The 20,888-nt window shown below is 33.8% G+C and overlaps 1 protein-coding gene across 1 annotated transcript in view; it reads right to left on the bottom strand.

Annotated features, from left to right (window-relative positions):
• Positions 1-524: 524 nt before the first annotated feature.
• The window catches only part of LOC147072859 (katanin p60 ATPase-containing subunit A-like 2), a 23,149-nt gene continuing 2,785 nt past the window's right edge, over positions 525-20,888 (bottom strand). Inside the window, exons 2-5 of the mRNA XM_085945737.1 lie at positions 5,288-5,686; positions 3,564-3,971; positions 1,510-1,706; positions 525-783 (exon numbers count right to left, since the gene is read on the bottom strand). Of these exons, the coding sequence (XP_085801863.1) occupies positions 525-783; positions 1,510-1,706; positions 3,564-3,971; positions 5,288-5,686 (1,263 nt within the window). The remainder of the gene's footprint in view (positions 784-1,509; positions 1,707-3,563; positions 3,972-5,287; positions 5,687-20,888) is intronic.

The raw sequence follows: 20,888 nt of genomic DNA, 5'->3' as shown, positions 1-20,888 counted from the left end.
TGGTTAGTTTTTCAAATTGAATTAAACCCTGCGAAACCAAGCCATAATAGATAATAGTCAAAAAATTCTCGTCCATCTATAAAATATCTAAAAGTATGCAATCAAATCATACATAACTTTGGATATTTTATATATAGAATAATATTATTTATCAGCTATTATAGTTTGTTTTAGGCAGGGCTCAATGAATTTAAAAAAATGAACCAACAATATGTGTAATATGTATACTTAATCCAACGAAAACAAATAAGTATGAATGAAAAAGTCTGCACAATTTTGTCGTATCGACCGAAGTATATCAAAACTATTATGGTTTGGTTTAGGCAGAGTTTTAATTGATTTTTAAAAACTAACCAATACCATCTGTAAATTGCAGTCTTAGTTCAATAAAAACAATTATGTATGACTAACAAAGTTTAGTGTGCACTATTTATAGCGCATCTTAACAGCCTACCTCCACCCTTCGCTACTGGTACCTACTATACCTTCTTATCGTCAAACCAATATATTTTAAGGCATATTATTCAACTGTACAAACCTTGAGAGTCCATTTTGCTTAGCAACTTTCTCAACGTTGCCATTGCAGTTTCCTTGCAAATGATACGGATGTCTGACCCAGAATAGCCATCAGTCTTTTTCGCCAATGTCCCAAAGTCCACAGATTTAACATTAAATTCGCTATTCATTAAGAAGCTTTCGAAGAGATCAACTCTAGTTTTTTCATCGGGTAGGGGAATGTGCAATCTCTTTTCTAGCCGACGAAGCAGTGCCGAATCAATCTCCCTTTATCAAACAAAATAGTACGGTGTGAATTCACAATGAGACATTTATCTGTTATCGAACAACAATATTGTAAAAAATAATTTCATGTCAACATTTTGAACAAACGTATGAGATAGCAGCGGTGGACTGGCGAGGTGCGGCGCAAGTATAAGGGCGTGCACCTTCATATAACCGTCGGCCATCTCATTGATTTGTATAAATCAAAATCATATCCGTGTATTTCTTCATTCTGTATTCTACTTTTTATCTCCATATTTAATGCTGATGAAGTCACGGACTATTGCTAGTTTCTAATTGTCCGATCCTAAGAAGATCATCTGTGCCTCCGCAGAGTGGAGGTTCTATTAACAGATTTACAAGAAATGGGTGTAAGCCACTTGATTAGGTCCATACTCTGGGTCCAAATACACATTGAAAAACAACATGTGAATTTGCCGTACCTGGGATTCAAACCCGGGACCCTTGACTATCCTATTAGCCGACATGATACTGCTCAGTCATCGTGGGCATCTTTAAAAGTTAAGATTAATGTTAAATAATCATTTACTATCAAATCTCACCACTGTTTTTATTATATGGCAATATCACATCCAATCTAACAATATTAATTAGTAAATAAATATTTCTAAGTAAATTTGACATTTCACAAATTACAACTCTCATCATGAAATCTCACCATGGAAACAGTGCGATAAAATTGATATCAATAAATACAATATTACTTACCATGGTAAATTTGATGTCGCCAGGAAGAGAATACTCTCAGAACATCTGCCCAGACCGTCGAGTTCGATGAGAATTTCACTTTTTAGCCTGCGGGATGCTTCATGCTCCGAAGAACTATCCCTTGTGGAAGCCAAGGCTTCGATTTCGTCTATGAAAATTATTGACGGAGCATAGTATCTTGCCAGATCAAATAATATCTGAAAATTTTATTTAAGAGAAAGAGTCAGTTTAATTAACCTGTCCTATGCCTTCAGCGAGTATTATCACTCTATGAGGCCGTGATCAACAGGCCGCACATACAAATTTCGCGAGTTATCTCGTCCGACTTTACACTCAAATTACTAGCCACTGTCGATTGATTTGCATAATAATATTGATTTTTTATGAAAGTACACAGGGATAGCTGTTAGTTTTGTTTCACTTACAAATTATCGGTATTACAGCGATTGCAGTAAAAGCTTCGCTCTGCATTCAACATGTATTATTAAAAATCTGCGACCAGACAGATATTGCCATAAGTAATATCGTGCTCGAAGTATGCTGGTTGCTGGTCATCGTCTGCAATTTGGGACTTGGGAGTGAACAAATAACACCGGAATGGTCGAAAACGACGATTTTTATTTGGTGCTACATTTTTATACAATTTTTAATATTTTTACGGAGGACGAGTTTGACACGTCGTGTCTATAGTGTCGATATACAGAAGCGTCTGCCCTCCAAAACAGCCCTTTTCGATTTCGCTTACAACTAGAAGCCCCCTTTTTGATAGTGCTTTCAGCGATCTCTTCCGCTAAAAGCGGTATACAATTATTGCGGCGTTGTATTGTTTTTTTGACATTCGGACTATTCTCGCAACCAACCATTACTATGCGTCGGCTTGAAAATGGTTCAGGCCTCTTTAGACCCCCAGAGGAAACATCCCCAAGTGGGGACCATTCGGGGGTGTAACACTACCATGGTGCCTATTTGGAAAGTTGAGTTTATTTTGGTTTAGATATTGCATCATAGTTATTATTGAACTAAAAATGGTATGAAGGAACAAAAATTAGGGGATTCAGTTGTATTTTTATTTTAAAGAATAGATAAATACATATTATATAATATTCTTTTTAACTCCATGTACAACAACCCATGAGGCCCAATGACATTAGGTAGTGTAATTAGTAATAGTACCTAGTGAAACAATCACACATTGAGAAAATCACATAAAATAAATTGTAACCTCACCGGTTGAACCCGGAGCCCCTGGATGAAAGGCCAGCGCCATACGTGCTGGACTACGAACTGTTATAATATATTATATTCTTAATATGTAGGTACCTACTAATTATTGTTTATTTATTCTAACGGAAAGTGACGGGTAGGCAGATCATGCGTTGCTTAGGGCAAAAAATTCTAACAGGACAGCAGTTAAGAAAGGAATACGAATAATCATGGCCCCCACATCCTAAAGCAGGGCCCCAGGCCACGATGTTTGGCGCGCCCCCCAACCTAACGCTAATATTAATGCCAGTGTAATGTTCTACAACAGGAACTCCAGGGTTCCGTGTATTTTTCGAGATTTTTGGCATTTTTAAATAAATCCACTTGAATTGTCGGCACTCGGTATCATATTAAAAAGTACTGATCGCGACCCTCTTTTGTAATAGCTAAGTAACATGCGACCTCGCAATATCGGATAAATAGTCATTTTTATTAGTCAGGGAACACATTAAAAATATTTAAAAAATAAAAAGAAAAGTGTACTTGTGAATTAGCGCCGCAGGCGACTTTTTTTACTATTTGAGTGAATTTATGATGGGTGTTTATCTCACTTAAGTGGTCGACCCACCACACCGGCCCCTCCTAAGCCCGGGCCCTCAGGTTAGAGCCCTGTCAGCCCCCCTCCTTGTGGGGGCCATGCGAATAATACGGTTGAAGATTACAACATTTGTAATGTATCACTCTGGACCTTTGTGTGTGTCATCCAAGGAAGGGTTCCGCGAGATTTAAAAAAAAACGTCTCAAGGGTTCCGACAAACAAAAAAGTTTGGGAATCACTGTTGGGCACTTACCTTGATGGTTTTTTCAGACTCTCCTCGCCACTTGCTCAATACTGTGCTTGGAGATATGTTAAAGAAAGTCCGTTTGCTGTGATTAGCGAGAGCTTTCACCAGCAATGTTTTACCACCCCCAGGAGGTCCATACAGCAATATTCCCTTCCACGGAGATACTAGGCCACTAAACAATTTGGGATATTTCGTTGGGTGTACAGCCGCCTCTTGTAAAATTCCTTTGGCATTTTCAAGCCCCTTCACTGACTCCCAAGTAACTGAATCTGTTTTATTGAATTTTGTCTGCTGGAATATGTTCTCGGCGATTTCCTTCAGGTCTGAAGAAATACCCGAAATAAACTTAGTGAATGGTTTGTTTTCAGTTATTTCATCAATATTGGAACCAATAGATTCCTCGTTCAGAGTTTCCTGTAATTTTAAATAAGTTTTAATAACAATGTTTGTTTCATGTTGTTTGTTACTAAGGGTCACCCATAAATGACGTCACACACCCCCTATCTCGATTGTTAAATTTCGTCACAAAATATTTACCCCCCTGCCTAAATTAGTCATAATCTAGAACACACTCGCTGTTTGTTGAATAATAAGTTTTTTGAAAATTATCGATTTCATTTCAGTATTATGTCATCTCGAATGTTCTACGAGAGTATATTTTCTTATTTCTATGACGTCACATTTTCCACAACCCCTAACCCTAACCATTTTCACTTTCCATTCGAATGCCTCTGAATTATCGACCCAGGTGCCTTCTTTGCAGATTTACATGCGATCTGACAGTGTGTCAGCTGATGACTTATATCAATTAACATACATAATTTGAAAACATCTCACGCATATTCCTATGAGAAAAATCTTTTTTTTTTTTTAAATACGTCACTTGACAGGACTTGAGCATGTAACCGCTGAAGTCACGCCAGTGTGCTTTACTAATGAAGCTAAGGGCATCCTACTTAATTATGACGATTTTAACTAGTGGTTCTACATGAAATGCTTATCGAATTGCGTTTTAATGCTGGCTATCGGTTTTTGTATAATATTAAATCAAGGTAGGTAACAATTAAATGCCGTAATTACTAACTGACGTCACGAAGTAATCCAATTATTATTGTTTATACAGCGTACTTACACTTTCTGATAATTTAATAAACTATTTCTTTTATTCAACGAATAATTCACATGATTTTAAAATGTAAGAATCTATTAAAAAAGATATTTTTCTAGTGGGTAGGTATATGCATGAGATGTTTTCAAATTATGTATGTTCAATATATTATTATAGAATGCTACATTCTCAAATCTTGTGAATTATTCGTTGAATAAAAGAAATAGTTTATTATATTATCAATTAACATTTATACCTACGACAATTCATTCATAAATGGCGTCAGGCCGTCAGAATTGGTCAAAACTTTTATGTGATGCCCTCGTACTTACTAATAGTGTACTGTATCCAATCAGAAATCGTTTACATACCTGGCCTTATTAAATTAGTGTTTACATAATATTTTATTTACTAGTAGATATTTAAAAGAGAGATAAATATACTTAATACAATACAGCATCGGTTTTCAACCAGTAATACACGAACAATTTGTGAAAATACAATCCAAGAAATCTACCATTGACATAAGTCCTTTTTTAATTTTAGCATTTTGAATTTTTGTTTTGTTAGTAGGTATGAATTAAATGAAGGTTGAAAACTTCTGCAGTAGAAATTTAATTACCTTGTTATTAAATTGTTTTATAACAAAGGCGTTGTCCAAAGATGCCGTCTCATTTATGTTGATTGATGATGATGACTTTTCCTTTGTCTCGAGAGAAAATTGCTTTTTATTTTTTTTGGTTTTTTCCGATCTTTGGTCGGGTAATTGCGCCTGATTTAAATTGGCATTCCTCTTGCATATACTCGGATATTTGTTGAATTTCATGAAATGGTAATTAGAGAACTCTTGTATAATAATTTCCAAGTCCATATTGTCGCATATTTCATATTCGTTTGTCAAACGCGCTTCTGAAACGACCGTGTTGACGGATTCGAAGAGGCCTTCATCGCGTAAATAGTTGACAATTAAATAAAGGATGCTTTTTCTTTGCACTTTCATAAGGTTTTCATATGTCTTTGGCTAGAAACAATAGATTCGATCAGATTACATGGGACGGTTTTTTTCATTCATTTCTTTGAAAGAATTGTGGTATGTACCTTAATATATTTCTTAATTGCAATAATTACTCGATACTAATTCTTGTTTGTTAATAAATATAATCACGAGAATATATGAAACAATTATTAGGTAGGTACATTTCGGGATAAATTATTATCGAGATCTAGCAATCATTGCCATAACGGGTTCAATTACAGGCAAAATACATTACAGAAACACACATACTTGAGAAAATCACATGTATGTATTGTGACTTGTAAGATCACCGGGATCGAACCCGGAGACCCCGTAAGGCATTCAGGGCTCGAAATGGACCGGAACGCACCGGAGCGCCGTTCCTGTTCGTGAAATCGGTAAAATTATCGCTCCGTCTCGTGGAATAAATAATTTGACCGCCTGAGCTGGATAGGCCATATAATAGAAAATCTAACACACTTATTTTTATGAAAAAAAACACATAAACTTTGATAACTTTACTATGCAAAAATCTTCAGAAAACTGTAGAGCGCTCCGGTTCGTAAATTTTTCCATTTCGAGCGCTGAAGGCATTGGAATATATTCACGAATTGTGAAATATTTTTATCATCGTCAAATATGGTAACCTTAAGCTAAACCCCTCTTCATCTGACGAGAGCTTCGGATAATACCGATGTTTGATAAGATGTAAAATAATAGAATTTTAAATTAAACACATTTTTATTTTTTCAATATCACTACAACAGTGGGTGATAGTTTGCTGAAAAGGCTTTGTGAATCTGTCAGCGCGTGCAATTTGTACGCGGCGGTCAATTAAATTGCGGATACGATTTGAAATGAAGATATCGCTTGATTCGAATGATAATACCTAATGACATAGTGTTGATAATTGAACGATAGCTGATGGGCAAATGGATTGACGAAATATCGGACACAACTGATGCGATTCGTGATCCTCAGTCATGATATTCCAACCTTGAATTGGATGAAGAATGACTTATACTACAGAGCTCGAAATGACCGGAGCGCCGTTTCGGTTCGTGAAATCGGTAAAATTATTGGTCCGTCTCGTGGAAAAAATAATTTGACCGTCTGAGCTAGATAGATAAAAAGAACTTTTTATATACAACGTTTTTAAATTTTCTGTTGAATCATATAAACTTGACATGACTAGCTTAAACGATCAAAAAAAATTGTACTTGATAGAAATAATACTGAAATGTCATTTTGACATGTCCTATTGATTTCCATAGTAACGCACGTATATATTAATAATTTAGTTTCTAGGACTCCAGACCCTTAGCAGCATAATGGTGTCGAAATAACTTTTCATACAAAACAGAATTAACTGAATGAATTCAATTCTACTTAAAGATGGCTAATAATATTTTAAAAAAATGCATTGGCATCGTGTTCTGATATATTCTAAAAGTTTCAAATGTCTAGCTAGTCGGGAAGTTAGTTAAAAATCGATTGCAAGATTTGTACCGGACAAAGAACCACCGGACAAATAAGAATACGAGCTAAGAAAAACGTTGTAAAAATCCAACACGCGTACACATAAAATTTGATAACTAAGTAATATATTATATCTTCAAAAAAATTCGAGCGCTCCGGTTCGTAAACTTTTCCATTTCGAGCGCTGCTCATGCATATAAATAATAGTTACCTATGTTCTTATAGATATTTTTAACATCCCTTTGTCCTAAGTGCCAACGTGTTTTTATTTACAGCCAGTGTGAAAAATTAGATGTGTCGGTTTTTAGTGCGTTGGGAATACTTTCGGCGAAAACTATAGGTATACTTACTAGTTTTACTATATACCTACTATCAAAGTCTTATGAGTTTTTTACGTGTTTCTTTTTGGAAGAATAATAAAATAGGTAAATGACCTCAAGCCATTTTTATTTTTAAATTGTAGTATAGTAGGTATTGTAGGCTCACAATAAAGGGCACTACCTAACTAAATATTGCATATTTGACAAGAAAAACTTTTAACGATTATAATAATTTTCATTCTGCCGCCATAAATCATAAAATAAATACCTAATATTTTTAATATTTAATTTATATTTGCTTTTTAATGTTTTAAGCATGCTTGTATTGATAAATTAAAACACTTTAAAATGTAAATTATTCCTAGTAAATTGTATTAAATTCCAACTTTCGTATTTTGTTGCTAGATCGATTACACCACCCAGCGTAGACTATCAATGATATCCCGGTAGTTTTAGCATATTTAAGAGCGGAATTTTGCGAAATAAAAATATATAGCTCCGTCTGCGAGGAATACACGTGGCGACATCGCTACAATCGTGAGCTCTATAATATGCTCTTTGTTGAGCCTGACGTCGTCAGATTTATCAAAACCCAGCTACCCAGCTTAACACATATAGCACCGACGAAGAGCCTCACATTTAGAGGATCAGAAGAAAAACAGAGCGCGGGAAGTCTATGACTTCGGTGACTTTATGGTAGGTGTACAGAAAGATCTTCAAAGGCAGGGAGTCAATAGCTTACTGGAGAATAAAAGCGGAAGACTGACCAGAATGGAGGTTTCTTTAGCTACAATTATATGTAATACCTATATATAAAATGTGTACATATTTATCTCATCTGACGTTTAAAATTATTATATTGTATTTGTATCAATTTATTAAAATGAAATTATTGAATAAGTGTACCTATTATTTTGATTATTATAGATAAGTTCACTAAGTACGTGCAATATAAAATAATAAACAGGTATATTATATGAATGCTTACGGTTTGTTTTGATGGTTTTAAATACTTTTTCGGACTGAAACCAAATTCCGCTGACATTTTTAAGATGTCGACTCGATATTATAATAATATTTCGATTTCGATGGCTAATAAATACGCTCGGTTACCATAGTTACCAAAGCACATGTCAAATTGACTAGATTATAATATTGAAAAAGAGTTCCCTCAAATTAGGGGTGAAATTAAAATTGTCGTACCATACAGTTGGCATACACCGACGTTTTTTTGTTGTCGTTGGAAAGACCATTGACTTTCATGTGTGCAAGCAAACGGGATACCATAGTTACATAATAATATGCAAGTATTATAAATCAGATTATAATCGTTAATTCGTGGAGAAAAATAAAACCTCGAATAAATAAAAATGTTCGTCCGTGGCCAATGAATTACGTATGATCGACGGCAGGATTATAAGCTGATTTGTGTGTATGATAATAATATCATTGTTATTAAATTTATTCCGTAATATTATAGCTTGACATTTTTTGGCCAATATGCCACACACAAAAATATAGCAGAGATTATTAATTGATTATTTTTGGTTGGCAGAGAATACTGAGAATAGACAATATCACTTCAGCTTACCATCTTGTATGCATCTTGTATGACAATATTTTCTAGAAAGAGAAATAAAAGTTCAACTGGGAAAAGGTTCATTTATTTTGAAAGATGGTCTTTTTTAAGTCATTTAAATGGGATGTATAATAATATTATTTTACAAGCTTAATGTTTAGCCATTTTAAAATCACATACCTAATAGAAATGATTAAAATACGATATTTGTTCTTATGCAAGCATAGTGTATCATTATAAAAAAGACACACTGACAAAAATCATTTAAATGCGAGGTATACGTATTCCAGTGGCGAAGGATGGAGGCAGGCTGTTAAAATCTGACATAAAGTCATTTAAGTAAGGCTACAATATGTAGATCAGGGTTTCCCAAACTATGTTCCGCGGAACACCAGTGTTCCTCCAAACCTGAATAGGTGTTTCGCGACCATTTGTAAAGGTTTTATACACTGCAACACATTTAAAGATTTTCTACTAAGTAGAAGTAAAATAAGTAATACTAAAATAATTAAAGAATCTACTTCATATTGAAAGGCGAGTGATGGTCAATCTCCACTAATGTTTATGACGTCAAGTATCTAGATAGGTCATGGCTCCCACAAGGGGGGGGGTTGACAGGCCTCTAGCCTGGGGGCCCGTCACGTAGAGATCGACTAGCCAAGTGAGATAAACACACATCACAAACATGCACTAATAGTAAAAAAATGTCGCCTGCGGCGCTGTTTCACTTAAAGCATACTAACATTTAATAATATGTAGTTTTGCCATATCTACAATTTTTGATTATTGTCGATATTTGACATATACATAATTGTGCATATCAACATAAAAGTGGGTGTATTAAAAATACAAAAAATCGCTAAAACTACCCTTAATTTTACCTCGAACACCATTTGGAATATGCAGCTGCAGATCGTCACATTGCCTTTAACCTTAGCGACAAGTAGGGGGCCTGCCAATATCCTAGCCTGGGTGGCCGCTTCGGGATGTGGGGGCCATGATCTAGGTACAGACGGAGGATCATCTTTTCTCACACCGTGCGCATGAAAAAGATGGGGTATACTGTTTTTAACTATCCGACTAACAAGCCTTGTCAGATTAACGACAGTTGCCAAAATTGGCAGAACGGTTAGCTGGACTAATAAATAACCTACAAAATAAACTAAGTGTTCCGTTAAAATTTCCGGGTTTGCAAAGTGTTCCATTGCAGAAAAAATTTGGGAAGCCCCGATGTAGATAGTGTTTGTTAATTTTTAAAATTCAATTGAACCTTGTCCAATCTAAGCCATAGTAGATAATAGTAAAAAAATATTCATTTATCCATAAAATACTCGTATCTAAAATTATGCCAGTAATTGAGTAAACCATACATAATTTTAGATGTTTAATAGAGAGAAGAATATTTTTTTATCGATTATGGTTTGGTTAGGCAGGGCTTAATAATTAAAAAAAACCATCCAACACCATCTGTAATAAATGTATTCTTAATTCAACGATAACAAATAAATATGACTGAAAAAGTGTGCACTATTTTTGTTCGATCGCCCATCGCATACCTAAACCTATAATGGTTTAGTTTAGGCAGGGTTTAATTGAATTGTATTGTTCTTAGTTCAATGAAAACAAAATAAGTATGACTGACAAAGTTTAGTGTGCACTATTTATGTCAGATCTTAACAGCGTACCTCCACCCTTCGTCACTGACGTATTCATATATATTATAGCTTGTGAAAACCATCATATGAGTGAAAGATAAAGGGGCTTCAATGGGTTAAATTTGCCAAATGAACCATAATATTATATAAATCCATAAATGACAAAAAGGACGAGTCGAAACAACATCTCTGAATTACTAAATTCTACACAGAAGTGGAATCAGCTTGAAGAGGCCTTCATCCAGCAGTGGATAGATACAGGCTGATGATGATGATGATGACACAGAAACATTGAAACTCCCATACAAAATGGTCCAAAAATTAATCATATTTTGGTTCTCTTGAAAAATAGCGATTTTAGACTTAACGCCTTCTTCCTTTTGCATACAGCATTTAAATGCGATGTTTGTGTATATACGAGAAAACGTAAGACAACTTAAAATTGATAAAAACTACTGGTCCCACTTAAATGCGTTGTTTGCTGTTCAAAATACACAGGTATGTTCACTTAAAACACATAAAAATACACATGGTGTACAATCAAATTTTCATATATATAAACAGAAAGTTAGATCATCTAAAAATACTTCGAATCATTACTAAAGACAAACATTTAAATATGAAGTATATTTATATATTATCAAGTCAAAAACCGGACCCTTAAAACAATAAAATTATTCAATTAGGTAAAAAATCTGTGTAATTTATTTGCATGTATTTATAGTCAAATATGTTACATTTCTCGTCTTAGTAAGGCGCTGGCCTTCCATCCCGGAGTTCTGGATTCGATTCCGGTAAGGTCAAAGTATATTTACATGATCTAATATTATGTAAATTCCTCAAGCCTGGGAGTTGGGCTTCACAGCCTGCTGTGGTGTTTAATAAAGAAAAAAATAAAAAATAAATATTTTTTGTTTCATTCCGCAGCTCAGTTTCCAGTTTTTCCACCATTGTTACATTGTAAATATCTACTAGGAAGTAAGCCAATAATGTCATTGATCGGTTTCCTTAATCCTGTATATAATAATATCTACTCATAGAAGCTACTGCAATCCCTCAGAGCCAACAGCACGCTGTATAGCAACAACTGTCACTCAACACTATCATCACGCAATGCTTTTATACTTATGAATATCAATCCAATGACTCATAATCGTTTTATTTGTACCAGGGTTGAATGAAGGCTAAATCACCCACCCCATTTATTAGCCGCGTGAACTATTTGTCTGGAATAAATATTTAGCTACTATTTCTAAGTCGGCCCTGTTTAATTTACGACATGCGTGTTAATTACGCTCGCGTCAATGTATTATAAAAAAAATCAGAATCACGGTTTCGTGATGTACCTATTTCTCATATTTTTACCATTATATTCATGAATTGAAACCACAAATTAATGATTTTGGTAAGTATTCAACTAAAGAACATGGGCACTTTCTTACAGCCTCGCATTGAGAAAGGGTCGCATATCCCTATTTAAGGGGGAGTGCTATACTTTTAGTGGATTTACTAGAAGCATCTAGTGGCAACATACAAAAGATAAAATATGACACATTTTTCTGTCAATTTACATTTTAAAGTAGGCGTTTTAATTAATTAATATCTACATCTGAATTCAATAAAAGCAAATAGGTATAAAAAATATTTTTAATTAAAAAATTTAATTAAAATATATTTAAATAAAAATACTTTTTTAAACACATATCCAACTTCTATCGGTAGGTACATCGTATTTTGCGGGTAATTTTTATCATTAAAAATTTAGTTTGGTAAATTCATTCAACGTTTACATACTTAAAGATTTTTGAATAATTCATAGTTTTCTATACATCGCTTTCTCATTTAAAAAAGACAATACATTCATCAGAAAAGGTTGCCAACCCTTCTTAGACCCTAGATTCTAATTCTTAGTAAATATTTGTGAATCAATATTAATTATCTTTAATATGGATCCATACTAATTAATTAACAGATAGGTACAGTGACGACCCTTTTTATTTTTAGTTTCAAATTATTGTCTGCAAAATTTGTTAGGTAACTACTTAATTATTTTTGAGTATTTTAAATAGGACATTTTATGGATCTAATAAATTGAACAAAAAATAGGTGTGTGTACTTATGTACGCGCGTTAGAAGTTATACTTCTTTGGCGTAATGCTTCAAATACACTCTATGACGATCGGTCATATACCTAATGTTGGCTTCCTGTGTCACAGGGTGTCACAGAGTGTAAATACGATGTCATAGCTGTCATACAATATGTATGTATAAATGTCGGAATGGCATAGATTTGATCATATACACTAAAACGCTCTTAGCATATATGTGCCCGATCGTCATATAGTCTATTTGAACCTTAACAAAACAAAATAAGCCGTTACTCTCTGTACCGTTACCGTCTATTAATATTACAGTGGATTAGGTTGATGAAAACGTACGCGACTCATCTGTGTCTCATCTAGCATATGACAATTGTAATTTAATTATTATATTGGACCAAAATTCGATTCAGAAGTGCCCATGATGAATTAATAAAAAATCAAATTTTAATAATTTTTTTCAATTATTTACCAACTCAACATTCACAAAATTTAATTATTCATTGATATATAATTTTACTCATATATAATATTTACATAAATATAGCCTCAAATCTTGATACACAATCTTTACAATGAAAAATAAATATACACTCCAATATAAATAAAGTTTTATGAATATAAATTAACAGTGTAGAATGTTAGTCTCCATAAATTTGTTTATAAACATATATATTTATTATGACACAATATTGGTTATGTTTACAACACGTGCTCTTTACTTGGTTGTATTGAACGACTAACTAAATGACACTATGCGCATGTACCCATGAGACTGAAATGAATATAATCATAATAATAAATTATATGTTACATCGTCGCGCGCAACTTCGTCACACGTCAAAAATACACTCTGATCTGTTTTCCCAAACGCGCCAAAAGAAGTATAACTTCAATAATGGCTAACATCCATTTCACATAAAAACAAAAATCGTTTAATATAAACATCTACACTGTGGAGGGTCCATGTGATCTTATTAGGATTGGACATGGAGAATTTATACAGACAAATACTACTGAAGATTGTAGCAATTCCACGGAACCTACTCTCAAATAGTGGTGATTTTAGGTACATGGAAAAGTTTGCCTGTGCGATAAACCGCCATTACAATAATATGTAGTAGAAATGGGTATTAGGTACAACACTATAATAGTTATATTGTCATATTTTTTATTATTTATCGATAATTCGGCATCATCTGCTTCAAGGATATGAGAATACGGCCACTGCTCTGAATAGGTGTTAATAATAATTGCATTCTTTCATTCATTATCCGCTCTATAATTATTATAATGTGCCGCCCCTATGTAACGCGTGACATGTCTACCCCCACGGGATGTTACTTTGTAGGTAGATAGACATTTCAGTTATTCTAAGTGTATTCAAACACCAAGGAAATAATATAATATTTGAAATTGTAGTATTACTTATATCGTTAAATAAATAGTTGTCTGGGGCTGCTGGGCGGCAGTGGATTGCGAATATATTTTAAACAAAGTTAATTAGGTCGGTTACCTAAGTCCGATAATATTTTCGTATTGCTTGCGTCAAATCTCTATTAGATAAAGAATTAATCACGTATTATAAAATTAATGTTATGTTTATATATTTTTAATAATGCTAAAATGTTATGTTTTCTTGAGGTGAGGAGTTCAATTGATAAGCAATTATTCCGCAACACTTGAATGTTTGGATCTAAAATAGAATATTATTGTGAAAAATAATCATTGAATTTAATTATAATATCATATAGGTACCTACCTACTTACTAATTTCAGTTATAGTAGTTTATTGTAGAGGTCTACCACCATGGCAAATTTGTGAAAAACTGGGCTTTTTTCTCTTGTTTTTTTGTCCAAAATAAGAAGATGAATATAATATTTTTCAGTGGAATATTTATTACATATAGTGCCTGATGCATCACGGTTGGTTTTGTATGTATTTGGTTTTTAGATTGTCACCCCGTGTTCCTTCTTTCCTCTTTTATCCCACAGCTAATATATAAAACAATCGTCCACTTTTTACTTTGAGCAACGTTCGCTGTCAGTTATTAATAATAATTGTATTGAAACCTCTCCACGTCCAGTCTGAAGAACACTGCATAAAATGTGACTTTTTTATTTTCTCATATACCTATACTGTAGCAAGCTTAAAAAATATCATCACTAGAGAAGACGGAGATAGAGGGCCTAGCCCTGGTGGTCCATCCTGAAGAATGAAAAGCTATACACAAACAACAACCTTTTCGACATACTTCGAGCAGCGTTCGCATTGATACACCTGAAAACCTTTTCTCGTGCAGCGAGCCCGGAACATATATAAACCGAGTAAAGAAACTGTGATGGTAGATTTTATAAAACTAACCTAACCTAACTTTATATAAATAGTTTTTATTGATAAAACGAAAGATTTCACAAAACTTACATCCATCGCAATTACTGTTTGTTCTAAAATCAAAAATATAAATAATGTACGAAGAAACATAATTCCTATTTTTAACGGTTATAATTTTCTAGAAATCTTGCCACATTGCAACCAGCGGCGATTTTGTTAGACACAGATAACACCAACGATTCGTCATAAGATTTTTAAAGGGTGCCTCGATATAGTTCAAAGTAGTCATACAAGTACCTACGAACTTACTTTATAAATTACACAAAAATCTTTAAAAGATTTCTACCAAAATTAATATAAAATATTACCATATGCATAACAAAATCCCTGCAACTAACATATTATAAAGGGCATATAACGTAATCACGTCGTATATTATTCTGTGTCATTACAGTCACCTTCAATAATAATCAGATAGGAAAGATGGTATAATAATAAGTTCATAATATATTGTCATTTTTATTTGGTGCATTAGTAGTTTTTTTAATTTATTTTTGAGGACTTAACATCACCCAATGCATCGTGGTTCCTAATTGCAACATATAATCGATATATGTTTTCACCAGGTGAAGTATGATTAATCACACATGACACATTAGTACCTACCTATCTAAATTAAATTACCATGTTCCCTTACAGAGTTGATCACACTTTTTTGTGATGAATGGTTGTTCGCGATTTGCTGAAATCTTTGGATAATTACTGAATAACACACACTTATATATTTTCCATGCGCGAGGTTTAAACCCTCCCCCATGTCTTCAAAGATACTTGTTCTACACACACAAGCAAGGGTTGAATAAGGTATTCATTAGTGCCGAAAAGTTTTTTCAAGTTTAAGGGCGGACGTGCTCAGCGTGGGTCAAATTGGAGCTTTTTTTCGATTTTCAAAGCATGATCCTGGACATTCCTTAAACGTTGTAGATAATTTATTAATATAATTTTGAAGCCTTATTATCCTTTATATTTATTTTAAACATTTGATGACTACATAAAGTATTTTTATTACATAAAATAGTATTCTTTTAAACCTCTCGCTCTAATATTTTAGAATATAGTAATATTTCAGTACATAAATGTGCAGTGGTGTTAAGATTTTCTATATTTATTAATTTTTAAACGCATTTATAATACCCTCAGTATAATTTATGTCGACATTATTATAGATAAAATCGAATCCAAAATATGCAAACGTTATTAATGTTATTAATATGTAATAAAAAAATCTAAATTGGATGGAACAAACAAACTTTGTATTGTATATAATACTTCGCAGGTGTGCGCACAACAACTGACAAAAGTTTCATCGCAATCGGATGAATGGTATAGGAACGCATACGAATAGAAGAAGAAGATGATTTTCTAATTCAAAAATCTTCGTGGGCATGCGCACGAGAACTCACCAAAGTTTCATTGCAATCGGATAAATGGTATAAGAACGCATACGAATAGAAGAAGATAGAATAGAAGAAAATGGTTGTATCAATTCAGAAACCTTTGCGGGCGTAAGCACAACACTTGATCAAAATTTCATTGTAATCGGATGAATGGTATAGGAACGCATACGAATAGAAGAAGAAGATGATTTTCTAATTCAGAAATCTTTGTGGGCATGCGCACGACAACTCACCAAAGTTTCATTGCGAATAGAAGAAGAAGAAGAATATGGTTGTACTAATTCAGAAACCTTCGCGGGTGTTCTGCACAATTACTGACGAAGGTTTCATCGCAATCGGATGAATGGTATAGGAACCATACGAATAAAAGATGATATAATGAAGAATAAGAAGAAGATGGTTTTTCTGATTTAGAAACCTCTGTGGGTGTGCGTACAATAACTGACGAAAATTTCGTCGCAATCGGATGAATGGTACAGGAAGCATACTAATAATAGAAAATAGAATGAAGAAGAAGAAATGATGATAATTTTTCTAATTCAGAAACCTAATTTAGAAAAGAAAAACAGACAGACAGGCATACAGATAGACAGACAGACATTCATTTTTATATTTAAGATATAGCCTATACTCTTCGCGCACGTGCAAGCAATAAGTAAAGTTGACAAAGATTTATCGCAATCGGATGAACGGTTTGGCAGCGCATAAAACACGAACATACAAACAAACAAATATTGATTTTTATATTATAGATTATGCTTTCTTAATATCGAAAACACCGTTAAATTGGATTTTTAAAACTAATATTTCTGTATCGATGAAGACCGGGATCCCGATTTTTTTAAATACCGGTATTGCAATCCCTAGCTAAAGCGTCAACTTGAGCTACTTTACTAACTGTTTGTTGGCGAATTTAAAAGCAGGCGATTCAGCTACTGCGATTGTGATGATGACACACAAAACTTCCCATTCGCTGAGAAGCCACAAGCCAGCGACCATTTTGACAGAACGTAGTTCGTTTTTCTACCGTGAGGTCTCTACTGCGCAGACGCGGTAGGCCAACACGCCGGCGTGTAGCGTGTAAAGTTGACCGGCTTTCAACTTTTCTCGGTAGAGTGTTTACAATCTGCTTGTTAGCTTGTTCGATGATGACACTGGGCGACTTTACAGGCATATTGTAAATTCGCCAACAAGCAGCTCGTAAAGTAGCTCAATGTAATTGACGCTTAAAGCAAAGCAAGTGAGATAATTATCACAATAGTTCTTCGACCAAGAGCGAAGCCTAGCTTCTTCAGGAAAATTCGTCACGTTCGTTTTACTTTGCGCCTTGTTGTACTAAATACTACCTGTGAGGGTTGGTTATCGTCTTTTTTGAGAATAGCTATTTTCGCGAATTAAAAATATATAATGTTTTTTTTTTTATATCACCTGCGAAGAAAAGGTTTTGAGTGCTAGTTTGGCATAATTTTGGCAAAAACCTACATTTTACACAATAAACATAAAAATGGCACCGGTATATTTCATTAAAAAATCCACTGGGTACTCGTAAGTCAAACAAGTACTGATTTTACGTTTTTTTAGAAATAAATCTCGCCAGGACAGGTATCATTAATTATTGATACTGACACTTTTTGAACGATACTTCGATACTTTGGCGTCACTATTTCTTTCAATACCGTTACCGGGTTGTCCTTTCGATATGACGGTTGACTGTCAATGTTACATGAAAAACAAATACAAGCACACACGTATAAAAATGTGGGAGGCATCCACACACTGCCGAATTGAAACTTAATAACAATTATTACAGATAGTTAATTTTATGAGAGTTATAGAGATGTTTTTAGGTTTAGATTTACTTTGCGCCTTGTTGTACTAAATACTACCTGTGAGGGTTGGTTATCGTCTTTTTTGAGAATAGCTATTTTCGCGAATTAAAAATATATAATGTTTTTTTTTTTATATCACCTGCGAAGAAAAGGTTTTGAGTGCTAGTTTGGCATAATTTTGGCAAAAACCTACATTTTACACAATAAACATAAAAATGGCACCGGTATATTTCATTAAAAAATCCACTGGGTACTCGTAAGTCAAACAAGTACTGATTTTACGTTTTTTTAGAAATAAATCTCGCCAGGACAGGTATCATTAATTATTGATACTGACACTTTTTGAACGATACTTCGATACTTTGGCGTCACTATTTCTTTCAATACCGTTACCGGGTTGTCCTTTCGATATGACGGTTGACTGTCAATGTTACATGAAAAACAAATACAAGCACACACGTATAAAAATGTGGGAGGCATCCACACACTGCCGAATTGAAACTTAATAACAATTATTACAGATAGTTAATTTTATGAGAGTTATAGAGATGTTTTTAGGTTTAGATTTTGTTGTGGTCTGAAATATGTAGATAGGTAGGTACTTACTGAAAGAGGAAAGCTACTTAAGTCGGTCCAACCAGCTGTTGGGTCGATCGGGCCGTCCAATCTGGTCGCAACAAAGGTCAATTTTATTCATTTAGAAAAGGGTGCAGGGTCACTTAGTTTCAGTTAGATCGTCGTGTGGCAGTTTTATACTAGTTTCTGATTTCTTTTTTTATTATTCATTTTTTCCTGTTCTCCGTGTTAACTGAAAGTCACGTAAATTCAGTCAAAGCGCACTTGAGTACGTGACGACCTCAGTCTTGCGTAACTGCTCTTGAGACATTCCCAGGCATAAACAACTATTGACGCTTCATATTCAAACGTACGGCCTCACGATTTGCCCGGTTAAGATCGGGTATGGTGCGAGGCGGTTCGGATAGGAGAGGCTTCTGTTTGTGATTTGTGTTTTTTGTCTAGGAAATCATCTTCTCACACCGAAGAAATATTTGGGTATCTAAGGATTATAAGCATTTGTGTTATAATGAATTCAATGATCTGACAGGAAAATACATTTCAATTTTCTTTATTTGAAAATTGTCTTTTTTTTACATGTGGACCGAATACCTCGCATAGTATGCTGCCCGATACTTTACATTACAATATTTCGTAATGAACTGCGCTTCACAATAAGTCATCATGAGTAGGTAAAGTGGTCAGATAGCAGCGATGAGTGGTGAGGTGAAGCGCGAGTAAAATGGCGCGCGCCTAGATCCAGCCGTTATCTCTCATTGATTTTTAAAAATTCAAATGGAATCAGTGTATCTCTATTTTCTGTATGTTATAATATGTCTACTTATTTTCTTATTTCGCGCGGGCTGTTGGTAGTCTACTGATTTTGCATTATATATAATATATTACTTGATACAGGCATACAATCACATATTATGCTGTAAATATTCTTTTATATTTAAATTTGGAACGCATCTGACAAGGGGTTCTAATAATTTGTTGAAAATTTGAATTTAGAAGGATTTCGATGTCACCGGTAAAATATTGCCAAACAAATTTAATACCTATTTACACGTTGGGCAGTGTCTGCTATTTTCACGTCATTGAAATTATAACTTACCCGCTCTCTCTGTCATCTCCCGATAATATAATATTTAGATTTATTAGTTTGCGATTTTACTTCATAATCGCCAGCAAATCTGTAATGGCAAGAAATAGATACATAATTATGTATGTTTGTACGATATCAATATGTAATTCAATATTCTTTGTGGTCAGCAAAATTACTGTATCGATGAGTATTCATTATTGATGTCAAGCACCACATAATGTCTTTGTGACTATGAAGGTAAGGAATTAATTAATTTGTAATACACGATATAACATGACACTTAATACTATATAATTTGTTTTAAAATCAATTCTGAAACAATCCAAAAATACATGTGAGGGGTGCAAAACTAGTTATACAAAGACATATTATACATGTTCAGTGATATGCTGTGTATTTTGTTTTTGGTTTTTTTTTTATTTAACTTGTTTGAATAGAACCAGTTTTTATTTAAATTTAAATCTCATGTTGTGAACGTCTTGAATTATTTTATGTCCACAATGTTTTTTTATAACTGAATAAATGTTTGTATTGATGATAATACTTTTACAGCCGTTAATAAATGCTAATATTCATAGCATCGTAAGAAAAGCGTTTTCATGCAGGTCATCTTTTAAAAGTAAGTACTAAATACTAATAGATCTGCTGTTTAAAGTTATATAGATGTGCCTGATGGGGCGAATATATTACCATCACGTTACGTGTTATGACGTGCTGGCACGGTAAGCTCGCGCTACGGCATAAAGTGTGTAATGTCGTTTTTATTGGTAGGTATTTAAAATGTTATCACTT

The sequence above is a fragment of the Rhyacophila brunnea genome, unplaced genomic scaffold (genome assembly GCF_057557595.1).
Source record: "Rhyacophila brunnea isolate RB1 unplaced genomic scaffold, BYU_Rbru_1.0 scaffold_19, whole genome shotgun sequence".
Taxonomy (NCBI): Eukaryota; Metazoa; Arthropoda; class Insecta; order Trichoptera; family Rhyacophilidae; genus Rhyacophila; species Rhyacophila brunnea.
Note: the sequence above shows the minus strand (reverse complement) of the source record. Positions and strands in the feature narration are given on the sequence as shown.